Source organism: Mya arenaria, chromosome 1, assembly GCF_026914265.1.
Source record: "Mya arenaria isolate MELC-2E11 chromosome 1, ASM2691426v1".
In the NCBI taxonomy this organism is placed as follows: domain Eukaryota; kingdom Metazoa; phylum Mollusca; class Bivalvia; order Myida; family Myidae; genus Mya; species Mya arenaria.
This window is the reverse complement of record NC_069122.1, coordinates 57,776,224-57,791,766: the sequence shown is the minus strand read 5'-3', so window position 1 is coordinate 57,791,766 and position 15,543 is coordinate 57,776,224. Positions and strand designations below refer to the sequence as shown.

Genomic DNA, 15,543 nt, shown 5'->3' with positions numbered 1-15,543 from the left:
TCCACACTATCAAAATTTACGTTTTAAACATTAACGTCACCAGCGCTAAAGTTGTCAGTATTAACATCACAACCGCTAACGTCTCCATCATCAGAATTACCAACACTAACATCAGTAGGGTTTCCCCTGCCCACTCCCTTTGGTACACCGGATTCCAGACCATTTTGGGCTGTAAACCGATAGCTGAGGTTAAGTACGCCGTAGTCCACTTATAGTAAAAATTGGATATGTATTCCATAAGAAAACAAGTAAACATAATTTACAGTAATAAACTGAGTCCATTCACAAACAAATCGCCAAAATGACACATGCATATATGTCCAAAAGCCCCCGAACCCCACATACCTGAATTGTTTGGCTCATGGGAATATCATGAACCGTCACTATTCATATTAGTTATTAAAGTAATATGACAACACTGAAAAAGTGAATATAGCCCTAAATAATAACGCTTCTAAAAATAAGTTGAAATTCTACCCGTCCTATAAAAAATATTACCGCTCAGTTTCCCGGTCCTTTTGGGTAGCTATAAGATTTATGTAGTCTTGTTGGTATGGCGGTCAGCGCAATTCCGAGAAACGACACAGTTGAGCCTGAAGTGCATAGTAAAATGCAGCAAAAATGTATAAATATATTTATATAAACTATGTTAACGTGTCGGTTGTATTCCAAAGTTGTACATATCAATTCTTGCTCTCATTGGATTATAGCAACATGGGCATACATTACCCAAACATAAAATTCTATTAGTATTAAGTTTTCCAAAAAGAGCTCGATCTTAACTATGGTGGCATATAAATGCCATAAGATAACCTGTTGACGTTTGCGAATTGTTTCGTATTAACCACTTAATTTTCGCGATAATTATCTAGCTAACTAATTAATATTCGCGGTACTTTTTTGGTAAGATAAATATCATATAAGACTAAAAACAGGCTTGAAAGTGCCCAGAACTGCCACCTATTACCTTTTTTAGATGTACAACATTAAGCATCCTTAAATATAAATTTACGTTAAACACTACCACATATTAATTGGGCCTACGCATTGGTGTATGTCTCGTAACCAGTTATAGGTCATTAGTGTAAGAAATTACCACAGAAGTCAAATTATGAATAAAATATACGAAGATCAAGCAATATTTGGACTATTATGCAATATTTACTCTTAACAGTATCCCACAACTAGCAACATATACAACTGCAACAGTGAGCATCGATATCACGAAGTACCCTAGTTTTCTTTTATGTAAACAAGCTGTTCTAGAAAAATGAATGAGGGTAAAGTCGTACAATTAACGTCCTCAAAATCACCAATGCTCTTGCTGCTGCTGATTTATAATGCAAAACAAATGAAAGTTGATATTCATAAGGAATATGTTTGCTATTCAGAACATAATATTACAATAATGTGCCCTTTCCTTAAAGCTGACTTGTAATGACATCCACTTAGATACCGTTCCGGCATAATTTATTATATGACGCTCACCATTCATACCGCCTTTATCAATTCACGGTGACCTTTCTCTCTTCACCCCAACCACATCAACACCATTTCACTTTTGACCGTTTTGTCTATCTCATATGCATGCGTCTATAATATTGATTTACTTCCGTGAATAAATTTAGGAGACAAAGAACAAATTTCTGGATTTTTCCCTGTTTTACACTCCAACCAAGTACTAAATGGTATAGTAGTATTTTTATGTAATTGTTTTATTGACGGTCTTCATAATGCATGCAAATTTGTTCGTCAAACGGACATCAGAAAGGAACATATTCCAGTCACATGTCAATGCCTTTAATTTTGCAATGTTATTTCGCGAGGGTGGGTGTGTTTATATGTCAAAGCATCGTTACTACATTGTCATTGAGAAAGTTTGTGAGCTGCCTGGAGCATTCATCTTGTCAGCGTAATTTCTCGGGTTCAGGCTATGGTCTGGCTTCATACTTCTGTATCCTGCTGACAATAACATGTATAGACAAAGGACAATTGCCCGGGGGTCTCCGGTTCGAGCCATGATCTGGCTTCATACATCTAGCCCGTTGACATTTACATGTATGGGCGAAGGAAATTAGTCATGCATGAGTGTAGCCAGTGTTTTTTTATCAATTATTTTATAAATAGTGTCGAAATGTCTAAAATTGTGAATTTACTGATTGCCTTCAATGGGTTACAGGTGTAAAGTCCAGTGTAAGCGCATGAACCAACTTAAGTAGGGATGGCAACGAGTAGAAACATTAATACTCGAGTACTCGGACGATCGTTCGATCGAGTACTCGGGTACTCGATTACTCAGAAAAATTGAATATGTGTTCACGAAGACAAGATTGTGTATACATGTATCGTTAATGACGTATATTGTGCGTTGGTCGTATTATTGGTCATTTTCACCTTTAAAGTAAACTTTCATTACGTATTTTAGCAAAAAAATAATATAAAAAGAAAACAAATGTTGTTTCAGGCTTTTAATTTGTCTTATTCATTTTATCTTATACAAGTATGCACTGCAGAAATGAACAACAATCAAAATTACAATGAACGAAAATTAATAGCATACATAAAAAAAGTGAACGAAATTCAATACGAAGTTCAGTTGTTCAGTTGTTTACTCTCAGGGCCCTCGATCGTCCAAAATTACCGCCGAAATTCGGCTGCCGTCCCCCCTCGAAAAAGTATCTTTTTTCCCCCTTCAGAGCTGAAAATTTCCCCTAAAAAATGGTTTAAAAAATGCAAAAAGATCGTCAAATTTTTAAACTACGAGCCATTGTGCCCTAGGGGAAGTAACTCGAATAATAAGTAGCGTTGTATCTAACTGTGTTAGTTCCCTTGCCAATGCGCATGCGCACTAATTCATTCCGTTGTTTACTTCGTTTGTGAAAAATGTCGCACAATTCGAAATCATATCGAAAAAAGTTAACGAAACAAACGGCGTTTTCATGTAAGATGATTGACGTTCTTTTGAGGCAGCACGCTCTCGCATCATCCGGATCGCAGATCGACCATAAGGATGCTAGCAAGCAGGATTCAGAAAGGAAATCTTCCGAGATTGCGTCCGAACCAGTGTCCGTGTCACCAACAGAAGATTCTACGGTACGTTTGAGTGTACGATAATCATATGTTAGTGCGATATAATGGTATTACAACTAAATGTTGGCTTGCCAAAATTAACTTGAATATTATAGTAATTAAATGATTAAAATTAATTTATACTAATGATGTATTAATTTCAGGAGAAAGGCTACTCCTGAACAGATAGCTGACCCTAACTTCATGCTGATGGAGATTCAGAAGGATGTCGGAATCAAGCAGGACTACCCAGCCATGGGGTATCTAATGTTGGTCGGGGCTTTGATCACGACCTCAACAGCAGTGGTCGAGAGAGTTTTCTCGTTAATGAATAGGCTGTGTACGCCACTTAGGGCTTCCATGTCCCAGAAGACGATTGAAGAGCTTATGAGGGTCGTCAGCATTGGAGAGGAATGTTTGACTGATGAACAATTGAACGAAGCCATTGCCTACTTCGGTAGAAAAAAGATAGAATGGTTAAATTCTAAGTTGACTGTTGAAGTGATTGAATTGATGTGAAGTTGTTTGCAATGTAACTCAGTGATTAAAGATTGTTTTAAATGTATAATGTTTGTTTGAAACCTTTGTAGTTAACTATTAATACAAATTTCCCTATAATACAAATTCCCCTATTTTGGGAAAACGACGCGAAAATTCCCCCTCAAAAAGGCTGTGGGCCCCTTCCCCCGAAATAGAGCGAGGGCCCTGACTCTACAATTTTTTTTAAATGGTAGTTTTTCGTACTGTGTAATTGTTGTTTACCTCATTAATATTCATAATTCTTGATTTAAAATATCAACCAATCAATTGTGATAATCATTGCAAAAATACGCCCATTAAGAAATCAATTCTCGTCAGTCGATACTGTTTCGCTCGTTAGCGTCCATTGTTTGGTGAAAGGTTTCTAATTGGTATACAATAGAATGTGTAGGTGAAAGTACCGCTATCAAAACTTCGCTAATTGATATCAGTGCTAATTTGAAATAGGGGTCCTTTGTTGACCGATTGCAACTATTACAACAACTGTCAACTAATTGATTGAGGTCAATTGTGTACACAGCGGGGATTAGTGGGACCGTAAATTGTCCTCTTGGCAACTAAACAGATCTGATATTTTGTCTGTAAATCGTGTATTTGGTGTTTTTTATAGATTTAAAAAAAAATCCGTGTACTCGAGTAATCGGACGTTCGATCGAGTACTCGAGTACTCGGGTACTCGTTGCCATTCCTAAACTTAAGCATTCATGTAATAAGAGCGTGATAAGAGTTAAAAAATATACAAAAAAATTGCCCACAGATTGTGAGTTTTTTGGGAAAATATGTATAATTTGAGAATTGTAATTAGGGGGATAAATAGAAAATTAAACTCTGTAACCATTAATAATAAATGTATAGCATTTTACATATGGCCTGTATAATTTGATAGTGTGTCTGAGGTATGCTACTGCATTTGATTAGTGACCACGGAATGTGCCTGGGGCTAATGTTTTCTTATGACATTAATTAAAATTCAGCAGTTTAGTGGTTAGACACTTGAATTTCAACCTAGGGGTTCAATGGTGTGTGTTTTTTCTACTGAAAATGTAGCTGAAATTTTGCCCCATTCCCAATCCCAAAAAGTATACTTTTCACAAAAAATGGAAACAAAATTTACAATCTTAAATAAAATGATACAGTAAACTTACTGCCAGAATTAGTTGCACTGTGCTTAAACTTTTATGTAAAACGCTGTTTGATATGCATTTATGAGGAAAAAATGTGCTGCCTGTTTTGATTTCATATCTTTCCAGTCAAGGTGTTTTTAAGGATAAATATGCTGTAGACTGAAATTACCAGCAACGCCAGATTTTGGACTCAAATGTGTTAGGTTTCAAAGATTTTACCATATTTCAACTATTGTTTATTTTAGACGATGTCAGCAATCCCACCGGGAAAAACACCCATCAGCTATCTTCAGGAGCTGTGTACCAAGCGAGGCATTACTCCGCAGTATGATCTCATTGCTAACGAGGGGGCCGTGCATGAGCCAACGTTTATCATGAGGGTCACTGTTGGCGAGATCATCAGCAGTGGCAAAGGTTTAATCAGATATAGTCTTTATAAATATTGCAATAACCAATATAGTATATATATATTGTGCTGTTCAACTAGTTAGATAAAATATAAAATGCAAAGACTTCGCTTTAAAAAGTATACTAAAAAATATGATCAACCAATCAAAATGCATAAAAAAAATTTACATAACACGATTGCCCCACTTGTTAACCCATCAAGGAATTATTCTTCTAACACAGAAGCGAATGTTTTGATCAGAATTAACACCATTAAGGAATAGATTCTTGAATAAACATCATTTATTGCGGAGTTTATGATCAAATACTGTCAAGGAACACCCATTATTATGAATTCACAGTTCGAATTGTCACTTGAAGGGACAAAACAATTTATGATTTGTATTCATTTTCAGTGTACACAGATCTCTATTTTAACAAACAAACACTTACATTTTGTGTGATTTCCTTTTTAATTTTGACCATGGGTAAAAGTAAAACAGATCACAAGTGTTTGGCTCTTAAAGAACTTTTTGAGGTTATAAAAACCGGTCCTACTAAACACTGCAAAGCCTAGCAAAGTCAAGCAAAGTCTAGCAAAGTCATGTTTTTTTTTAACAAAATTATAAAGTTTAGTAGGACTTATAATCGTTATTTAATCCCAAAAAGATGACTTTGTCGTATTAATGGCATATTGTGAACGAGAATAAGGCATATTTGCATGATATCTGCATGAAACAATATCTGAGTCAAGCAAAGTCGAGTAAATTGAAGCAACGTCAGTTTTATTTTGTACGAAGTCAATGGCTTAACACGCATAAGTAATATTAAAATACAAAAAGATGTCTTTGTTGAATAAATGACTTTATGAGAAATAAAATACCGTATACCGTAATTCACCTAAGAGTTCGGACACTCTAAATATTCGGACACCCATAATTATTTTTCAAAATAATTTATTTTGCGTACCTAATTTTCGGACACCCAAAGGACATCAATCATAACTTTCACAGTTTCCAAGTTTCACAGATGAAGATTATTGATTTTTATCTTTACAATGCCTGGCTAGATTACCTAACTGTATACACCACTGTGACAAGTTAATTAGTTACTTACAGTAACCCATCCTAAACGATTTATTGCCTGTTGAAAAGGAAGTGTGATATATTTATTGGAGGATTAAAGAAACAACAAGGGCAATCAAGGGATTAAGAAAACATAGACATGACATGTTTGTAAAACGATCTGCCAATAAACTTTCAAACTTGTACCACACTTATAGACTGTATGAAGCAATAATCATACAGTTATACATTAATCCTGCATAGCAATGTCCATGCTCTCCACGAGATCCTCGTGGGTATAACTGTAAGTTATGTGACGTCACACAGTGTGACTCTTTGATCTGAAGCCGATAGAATGTGTCTATTCAGTTCAATTCATGTATAAAATGGTGTTTTAATTAACTTGATGAAGGATTTACACTTATGGGCGTAATAAATAAGTTTATGACCATTTATTACTACGGATAAATTAATAACTGGTAAAATGCAAACATGAAGAAAAAAGGCAGGTTAAACAAACATGTAAATAATATGTAAAAATGGTAATTTTCTATATATTCGGACAGCGAAAAAAATAATTAATTTAAGGTGTCCGAACTCTAAGGTGAATTACGGTACTTTCACGATAACAATTTCTAATCCAAGCTACGTCTAGCAAAGTCTAGCAAAGTCAGAGATATTTTGAACCTAGTCAATGAATTAACACTCATAAGTAAGATTTAAATGTTAAAAAAAGATGTCTTTGTTGGATAATTGTTCTTATGAGATCAAAAAATATGCATACATGCATGCTACAATATCTAATTCAAGCTACGTCGAGCAAGGTCGAGCCAAAGCAAAGTCTAGCAAAGCCTAGCAAAGCCTAGCAAAGTCAGATATATTCTGAACAAAGTCCGATTTATTCTGAACAAAGTCAATATATTAACACTAAGAAGTAATATTCAAATACAAAATACAAAAGGATATCTTTGTTGAATAATTGACGTTATTGGAACGAAAATTTGGCATACTTGCATGCTACAATATCAAATTCAAGTTACGTCGAGCAAGGTCTAGCAAAGCCTAGCAAATTCAGATTTATTCTGAACAAAGTCAATATATTAACACTCAGAAGTAATATTCAAATACAAAAGGATGTCTTTGTTGAATAAATGACTTTATGAGATCGAAAATTAGGCATACTTGCCCGATACAATTTCTAATTCAAGCTACGTCGAGCAAGGTCAAGCAAATTCTAGCAAAGTCAGGGATATTTTGAACAAAGTCAATGAATTAACACTCATAAGTAAGATTTAAATCTAAAAAAAGTTGTCTTTATTGAGTAATTGTTATGGGAACGAACATTAGGCATACTTGCATGCTACAATATCAAATTCAATCTACGTTGAGCACGGTCGAGCCGAAGCATAGTCTAGCAAAGCCTAGCAAAGTCAGATATATTCCTAACAAAGTCAATATATTAACATTTTTAAGTAATATTTTAATACAAAAGGATGTCTTTGTTGAATATAAGACTTATGAGAACGAAAATACTTGCATGATACAATATCTAATTCAAGCAAGGTCAGGCAAATTATAGCAAAGTCAAGCAATGTCAATCAAAGTCAGTTTTATTTTGAACAAAGTCAATGAATTAACACGCATAAGTAATATTAAAATACAAAAAGATGTCTTTGTTGAATATATGATTTTATGATAAAGAGAATAAGGCATATGTGCATGATACACTACCTGAGTCTAGCAAAGTCAAAGAAATTAGAGCTAAGTCAGTTACATGTTGAATAATGTCGATGAATTATTTTGATTGGCTTAACCTAATAGGAGGCGGAGTGAGCGGGACGGGACGGAATATTTTCATTGGCCAAGGAATACAGGGCACATTATGTAAGAGGTGTGAATATTCTCATTGGCTGTGGACGGGTTGGTGGAGGTGTGAATGTATTGAGTGGCCGAAAACTGGACAGCGGCCGGATGTTGTTTATGGCCTGTGCCCCACCCTGCTATTTAGGCCTAGCTGGAGCACTGGTCAAACTTCCTGTGAAATTTCTGTGTTTTAATGCACAGCGAGAACATAAGCAAGTTTGTATTTCTACATTATTTGTACATTGCTACACGTTCTTAAAGTAATGACCCATACATCATTAAATGCATTAAAAGCAGTTAACATAAACAAAAGCTTATTTAAAATAATTTAATTCCATATAAAAATAAAAATACAACTGACTTTGCTTGACTTTGGTAAACTTTGCTTGACTTTGCTTGGCTTTGCTACACGATTATTGACTTTGCTAGACGTTGAAAACCAAAGTATATAAAACACATAAAAATAAAACTGACTTTGCTTGACTTTGCTTGGCTTTGCTACACAATTATTGACTTTGCTAGACGTTGAAAACCAAAGTATATAAAACACATAAAAATAAAACTGACTTTGCTTGACTTTGCTAGGTTTTGGTAGGCTTTGCTAGACTTTGCTGGACTTTGCAATCTTGAAGTAATGTAATTTCACAAATTTAACACAATATTTGCAATAAATTATACATTTTTCCAACTAAATATATAAAACTCATAAAAATAAATAAAAATAAAACTGACTTTGCTAGGCTTTGCAGTGTTTAGTAGTAAAAACTGATATTTGTGAATTCATTTTCTTTTTTCGCCATCAATTCTGTACATGTATGAAAAACATGTATATACTGTATCCTACTTATAATTTTGGAATTAAGTTATTTATCCACACTTCAACTTCTTTAATGATGATGATAATTTTGGTGGTTTGAGGTGGTGGTTAAGAATAAGATGGTTAGAAAACATTATCATTGAAGTCAAGTGCAAGTCAATCGTCATTTAAAAGGTATATATATGATAGACTTCAGTTTAAACAAAGCAATCTCCAACCTGGATTAAGTGACCACCTGTCTTAAGCAGCCAATTTGACCGTTTCCCAATGGTGGCCACTCAATACAGGTTTGACGGTAGTATGCTAATTTTTTCCTACATGTAATTTCAATTTGACAGGTTCCAGCAAGAAGAAGGCAAAGCATTGTGCTGCCCAGAACGCCCTCAACCAGATCCATGGTATCGCCACCCCAGGGCAGAACGGTTCTGGAGATGCCTCGGCCACAAGTGTGTAAGTGAAGAATTAAAAATTGTAGTTCAGAAAATAACACAAAGGTTGTTCTTATAAACAGGGAAGTACATTGCATGTAAAAAAAAAATTAACTCATTCATGTAACCCACTTGTTACCAACCAACTCCGGCGTCCACATCATCATGTAGAGACAAAGTTAGTAAAGTTACTGTGCTGGTCAATATTTAAACTCTAGTATGATTACAGTACTGTAAATGACAGCATACAATGTACTTAGAATCATTGACATACCAAATTTATATATTCCAGCCCAGCTCCTGTGGAAGGCGATGGGGTCGGTAACCCGGTTGGAGAGCTTCAAGAACTCACTCAGAAGAAACTGATGAAACCCCCCATCTATGAGTTTACCAGCGAGCAGGGCCCGCCCCATGCTAGGGAGTTTGTTTGTACTGTGAAACTGGGGAAAATCCAGGAAAAAGGTAAGTTAGGGCAGATATCACAAAAAATTCTAGCTTTTACCAAACTGAAAACTCGTTGACTGGTTAGATGGGTTTCTTAAACTAGATAGTTTGAGTGATGTTTATTGTCCATTTTTAATGACCCTAAAATTGAAATGAAATATGTGTTTTGGATTTTGTTTACAGGGCTTCCATTAAGAATCTGAAACCGGAAGTATGTACTTCCTGTCCATCAATATTGGAAGTTTTTCACTGTAATTTGGAAGTTTAAGTCTCCTGATTACAATTATTCTTTCTACTATTTTTAAACAAGTATGTTTAAAAACTCAAATAACATGCAGCGATATCTTGCCAAATCTACAGATTTATGTTATAATCATTCATTTTTATTCAAGTCTGATGGAATTGTGACCATAATTTTTTTTATTCACACCAGGTTTTGATATTTTGAACTTTCAACCTTTCATCTTTTGAAGTTTAATTCAAAATTATGTAAGTTTTTGTACTTCCAAGGAATTAAGTTTGGAAGTTTTAACCTATTTCTAGGGAGTAATATACTTCCGAACTTCCTTTAATGAAAGCCCTGGTTTAAAAGACCAAACATAAATAGAATTGTTCAAATAAGTCTCCATTCAAATATCTTATAGCCAAGCTTATTTAAGTTGCTTTAGTACTTGTATGTTATATGTTGCATCTTTAAAGGTGTAGAACAGGTAAACAGCATAAGTTTTGGTTATGACTGACACCTTATATGATGTTTTAATATACTCATTTGTGTACATGCAGGTTCTGCAAGATCAAAGAAGTCTGCAAAGCGTATTGCATCGCAGAACATGTTAAACCACATCCGCGGTCTTGTGGAGGAAGGAGGGAATGCAGTCATTGAGGAAGAAGAAGAGGAGGAAATCCCTCTGGTAAGGCTTACAATATGTCCCCCCCTAGGATAGTGCTTGAAATATGTCTTTCTGTGAAAGGAGTAATATGGGCTGCCATGTTTAATCACGGACATGAGGAGGAAGGAGGAAATGGTATGTCTTTTCCTTTGGTTTGGATTAAATATGCTTTTTCCCTTTGAAATGGCTTAAATATCAATTTCCCTTCAAAATGGCTTAAATATGTAATTTCCCTTCAAAATGGCTTCAATATGTTTTTACCCTTCAATTTGGCTTAAATATGTTTTTACCCTTCAATTTGGCTTAAATATGTTTTTTCCCTACGTTATGGCTTAAATATGTTTTTCCATATAATATGGCTTAAAAATGTTTTTTCCCTTCAATAATGCTTAGATTTGTTTTTTCCCTTCGAAATTGCTTTAATATGTTTTTTCCATATATTAAATATGGCTTAAATGTGTTTTTACATATAATATGGCTAAATATGTTTTTTCCCTTTAATATTGCTTAATCTTGTTTTTCCCTTCAATATGGCTTTAATATGTTTTTTCCATATAATATGGCTTAATCTTGTATGCTACATGTAATGTTGTCCATCTGTCCTGGCATGGCCATGAATAAACCTTAACTTATATGTGTGTGACTTTGAACTATTCAGACCATGTCTTTTTGTTGACCAATCTCTTTGCAATCAATATGACACTGTTTTGGGAACTGTCTATGTAGAATGCTGAAGTCTTTTCTAAAGTACAATGAGCATGAACAACTTTGTTTTGAGTATGGTTTTTAAGCACATTCTTGTTTTTTTTTCCCCTGTATGCAGTTTTGCTTTGGGGTGATGAACTAAAATCCATTCCTTTCCTGTCCCACAGAGTGTGGAACCGCTAAAGGCCTCATACACAGCTCTCAAGGAGGGGAGAGTTAAGGTGCCGGTTCTCACCCCAAAACAGAACAAAGAGATTCAGGTATGTTACGTCGGGAAATGTTTGTGTGTGTGTGTGTGTGTGTGTGACAAAGATGCAGCTCTTTAGGGGAGAGCAAAAAGATAAGGTATGTCACATCAGGGGGTGGAGGATTAATAAACAGCTTTGAAGGAGGGGAGAGCCAATGTGCCGCTTCTCATCCCAAAACAGAACAAATAGATCTCAACGGTGGGAGTGTTAAGGTACCAGTTCTCAACCCCAAAAAGAAAAAAGAGATTCAGGTGTGTTACATGGGGTGGGGGATTAATACATAGCTCTGGAGGAGGGGAGAGTCGAGGTGCCAGTACTCACCCCAAAACACAACAAAGACATTGAGGTATGCTGTAAAATTATGGTCAGCACAAACAGATGGCCCAAAGTAGAGGGAGATAAAGTGAATTGTATCCATGTTTCCAAAAAAACAGAATTGAATTGAATGCAATTAGAAGAAATAGTGTTCAAATGAGTGATTATCACAATTATAAACGCTATTCATCAACTTATTAATGAATGATATATTTAAGATACAAAACAGAAATAATAAAAAATCCTGATAACCATATTATTCACAACATCATAATACTTATTATACCAAATGATAGTTTATGAGATTATACAGGTACTTATTAAAAAAAGATGACAAAAATTTAAAAAGTAACATTTGAATTTTTTTGGATAATTTTGATTCATGAATTTTACGAATTCAGATAATTTATTGTCTATTTATTTTTCAGAAATTTTACCAGAATGTGACCAAGAAGAGTACCAAGCAGCTGAAGAATCTTCAGGGAAAGCCTCTGAATGCACCAGCCACAAACTATTGCCAGATGCTGCAGGAAATTGCCGAGGCTCAGAGATTCGAGGTTGTGTACACTGATATACCCGAGCTGAGTGCTTATGGTAAGTCATCATGTTCATGTATGTTAGAGTTGTAGATACAAGGCATCTATTAAAACAAACATACATATATATTTTTCATGTCTCAAGTTATCACATAGAAATGTTTTATATTTAATTACATCGATACTGTAGCTAATTGACCTTTAACTAGACTTGTCTCTCCACTTGCAGGCATGCACCAGTGTCTGATCCAACTGTCCACGATGCCGGTGGCGGTTTGTCACGGGACAGGACCGACAGTTGATGAGGCGCATGCCAACGCGGCCCACAATTCCCTGCAGTATCTGAAACTGATGACCAAGTCGTAGGGTTGACCACCAGGATGACATATAGCCTCACTTTTACAAATAGCCTCGGATAGGAAGTGAATTGATCGTTTTACAAAATATTCCCTGACCCCCTGCATACATGTTCTGTTTAATGTTTCCCCAAATAGTTAGCTATGTAGTAGTCAAAACATAATTTAAACAATGCATGTTCATATTGAAATGCATGATTGTCTAACTGTACAATTGAAAAGTTTTCAAGATTTGTGTAATAGTGAATTGATTTACCGGGTAGTAGTGTTAAATAGTCATTTTCAGGGATTTTTTAAAATAAAGCAATGCTTTTAAATGGAAATCAGAGTTTTTACCCTTTTAACTGTTTAATTGTAAGCTACATGTATCTTGGTGCAAAAAATGCTTTTTCAAATGTCTTCAATTTTGAGGTATATTGCCAAATATGATCAAATTCATGTGAAAATTATTAATGTGAAATTGCAGTGGACCTTTCCATTCTCTGGCATCTAAACATTGCATTTCAGGATTGTTCATTCAATAAGATTTTATGAGACAAAACTACATCAAACAACTAAGTCTGCTTTCAAAACCACAGAATGAGGAAATCATTTTTTGGATCATCAACTATTAGTTTTAACCATTGCTTTTTTGTAGGAAGAAATATTCATATGAATGTTGTTTCTGCTTGAGTTTGAGTGTTTGGTGCTAACAGTTACAGAGTATGAACAGTAGTTTGTATTCTTTATGACTGAACACTGTCAAATGACCTTGAAAACTGAATCTCATGTCGTGTCAAAGGTCAAGTCGAATCCTATACGTTTTAATGCCTCAGTATAGTGTGTATTAATTATGTTGGGTTATTTATAGAAATGTTACCAATTTGGTAAAATTATTGTTTTATTTTTTTAAAGCTCCAAAAGAACAGTTCATGTTTAAAATATTTGGAAGTCATAACATATACTTCGAAATAAAAAAAGTGTTGATTTAATTATTTGGTTGAGTTATTTTAAACCAAATATGGTTAAGATAATGTGAATAATTGTAAATACTATTTCTTTTTTGATGTTGTGACATTGAAAATTTCTTGCAAGAAAAAATCGAAACATTCATTTAATGGTTATACAACTATATGTACGGTTTGTATAGAATCAGACTCAATGTTTGAAAATAATTCTCATATATTCTTGCAGGAAAATTTCATTGTTTGTTATGGCAATTTGTGGGTAGTTTTTGCATTCCTTCATTTTGTATTGCATGTTCAGTAATGTTTATATGTGCTGTAATGAAATAGTTATGAAATATGTCTCGTAAAAATTGAACGTTTTGAATTTTACAAGATTTGTTTTGTTTTGAAAATTGGATTTTTCTTATGGAATGAATGCAGAAAATATTCATTTTTTTCTTTATATTTGTCAAATAATATTCAGTGTTTATTTTTTCTGACCAATCTTTGGCCGAAGTTTGACCCCATTACCAATGTTTAAACATACTTTTTGTTACAAGTGAAAAACAAAGCCACAATATACTCTTCATAAAAAAGGGACAGTTTGTTCAGTTCCAGACAAAATCTGAATTCCCAATTTAAGTCCAAATGAGGAAATTTTCCCAATCAAAAGCCAGACCCTGTTCCTAGACTGGTGAGAGATGAAACAACACTGATATATTATTGATAGTTTAAATTTGAAAGTTTAAAGCAAGTTCTATTCATTTCATTGAAATGTTCACAATGCCTTAAACTCTCAAAATTGCACATTGCTTATATGTTCTCTATACTGAAATAAAAACCCCGTATAATTTATATAGAATGCACTGTGGTGTCTTCAAACTTCCTATTTGTTAAGAGGTGAGGTTATTTTATGTCCTGGGTGGTATAGGATCGTTTTAATATAACTATTAATTATTAATGATGCTATGTATTTGTAAGAGATACATTTGTATTGTATTTCTGATTTTATTTGTTTGTCAATGTACTGCCTTGAATATTGTTTTCTTGTATAACTTTTATGTTTTACATTGTGTATTAGTGGAATAAATTGTATGGTATCAAAAGCCTGTGTTTTCTATGATTTAGCAATTGGAAATATAACATGAATTTTTAAGAGATCCATACAGTCACACTATTGTCATGGTCAATGTTGTTAAGACTGAATGAAAATGATGCTTTCACTTTCAGTATATACTAATTTATTTAAGCTTGATTGTGAACACAGCTGTAAGTTGATATGATTCATTTCTGAGAGATTCCTGGGAGAACGTGTATTTGGAGAAGCCATTAGTAAATGGTTCTGAATAAGAATCACGTTTTTCAAACCTCAAACTCGTCATTTGACTGTCGAGTTACGAATGCCCCCGAAGTGTCGCCCAGCTCAATGGATTATGCCATAATGTTGTAGCCGGGACACAACCAACTATACTCTTATGTGCATATATGAACGTTCTATAATGATTACACTCTTAAGTGTTGACCATGAACTTTAACAGGAAAATCGTTGATCCTGTATACATCAGCGTCATGTACCAACCTCGAGTGCCAAGTAATTTAAAAATCACTCTGTTCATGACAAAGTTACAGCCCGGGCACGATCAACTATGCTGTTGCATATACTCAGCCTTCCATAATGATAAACCTTTTAAGTGTGGCCTTGACCTTTGAGGTAGGGACGTGGGTCTTGCCCGCGACACGTGTTTATGTACCGAGCACATGTGCAAAGTGTTTTCAAAAACCTCACTGCATGACAAAGTTACAGCCCACACACGACCAACTATATAGTGTT

The 15,543-nt window shown here is 34.6% G+C and overlaps 1 protein-coding gene across 2 annotated transcripts; it reads left to right on the top strand.

Annotated features, from left to right (window-relative positions):
* Positions 1–1,572: 1,572 nt before the first annotated feature.
* Positions 1,573–14,099, top strand: LOC128235079 (RISC-loading complex subunit tarbp2-like). Of its 2 annotated transcripts, XM_052949798.1 has the most exons (8): positions 1,573–1,688; positions 4,979–5,147; positions 9,203–9,314; positions 9,585–9,754; positions 10,520–10,647; positions 11,499–11,591; positions 12,323–12,488; positions 12,660–14,099. In XM_052949798.1, exons 1-8 carry the CDS (start codon positions 1,686–1,688, stop codon positions 12,794–12,796), a joined length of 978 nt encoding a protein of 325 aa, XP_052805758.1. In that variant the 5' UTR covers positions 1,573–1,685; the 3' UTR covers positions 12,797–14,099. The 2 variants fall into 2 exon arrangements, with proteins under 2 accessions (XP_052805758.1, XP_052805767.1); XM_052949807.1 differs by lacking the exon at positions 11,499–11,591.
* The last annotated feature ends 1,444 nt before the right edge of the window (positions 14,100–15,543 follow it).

Bases quoted from the DNA above. Each gene is read 5' to 3' on its own strand.
- LOC128235079 (XM_052949798.1), top strand. The intron at 9,315-9,584 runs GTAAGTGAAGAA...TATATATTCCAG, and splicing joins GATGCCTCGGCCACAAGTGT to CCCAGCTCCTGTGGAAGGCG. The intron at 10,648-11,498 runs GTAAGGCTTACA...CCTGTCCCACAG, and splicing joins AAGAGGAGGAAATCCCTCTG to AGTGTGGAACCGCTAAAGGC.